The 817-nt window shown below is 44.1% G+C and overlaps 1 protein-coding gene across 2 annotated transcripts in view; it reads left to right on the forward strand.

Annotated features, from left to right (window-relative positions):
- Positions 1 to 116: 116 nt before the first annotated feature.
- The window catches only part of LOC140322698 (E3 ubiquitin-protein ligase RNF13-like), a 10931-nt gene continuing 10230 nt past the window's right edge, over positions 117 to 817 (forward strand). For both annotated transcript variants that reach the window (XR_011919230.1, XM_072399269.1), the window contains exon 1: positions 117 to 261. Coding sequence is in view for 1 of the 2 variants with exons in the window: in XM_072399269.1 (XP_072255370.1) it covers positions 134 to 261 (128 nt within the window). In the remaining variant the exon portion in view is untranslated. The remainder of the gene's footprint in view (positions 262 to 817) is intronic.

The raw sequence follows: 817 nt of genomic DNA on the forward strand, positions 1-817 counted from the left end.
CTGACCGTCTCCTGCATTGGCTTAGTCTGCAAAAAAGAATTTCAACAATAGATGACAGTTTAGCAATCAGACTGCGCCATGTCCATCCTCACCCTGCACTAGGAAGCAATGATAGTGATATGACCCCCGCTCCATGCAGCGCCCCCTATCAGCTTCTCTTCTCTCCTCAGAGCACATCCTTAATGAGATCTCCATCCCATCTGTGTTTGTTGGGGCCACCGCTGGCCGGATCCTTCTGGAGGAATTCTCCTACTATGACAAGTAAGGAATGGGGAGCTCCCCGGAGGGGGGGGGGGCCATGGTTGGATATGGGGAATGCTAGGGGCTAATCAATGTCTCTCATCGTTTTCCTTCATGTTTCCCCTTCTTATCTCTTCCCCCTTTCACCCCCCTTATCCTTCTCTCTCCCCGATACTTTCCCTTTATTTTGATTATTCTCTCATTTTCTTTCTTTTTTCCCTCCTATTGGCTCTTTAACCCCTCTCCCTTTTCTATACTATTCTCCCTTCTTTTCCATCCATCTTTCTTCTCCTTCTCTTCCTTTAAATTTTTCCTTTCCGTCTTTTCTTCTCTTCTCTTCCTTCCTTTCCTCTTCTTATCACTTCTCTTCTTTCCTTTCTTTTCCTCTCCTCTTCTTTCCCTTCCTTTTCTCTTCTCTTCTTTTCTCTTCCTTCCCTTCCTCTTCTCTTCTTTCCTTTCCTCTTCGCTTCCTTCATTTCCTGTTCTCTTCTTTCATTTTCTAATCTTTCCTTACCTCTTTTTATCTCTTTTCTTCTTTCTTTTCCTCATCCCATCTCTTTTTTTCTTCCTCTTCTTT

Source organism: Pyxicephalus adspersus, chromosome 2 (assembly GCF_032062135.1).
Source record: "Pyxicephalus adspersus chromosome 2, UCB_Pads_2.0, whole genome shotgun sequence".
Lineage (NCBI taxonomy): Eukaryota > Metazoa > Chordata > Amphibia > Anura > Pyxicephalidae > Pyxicephalus > Pyxicephalus adspersus.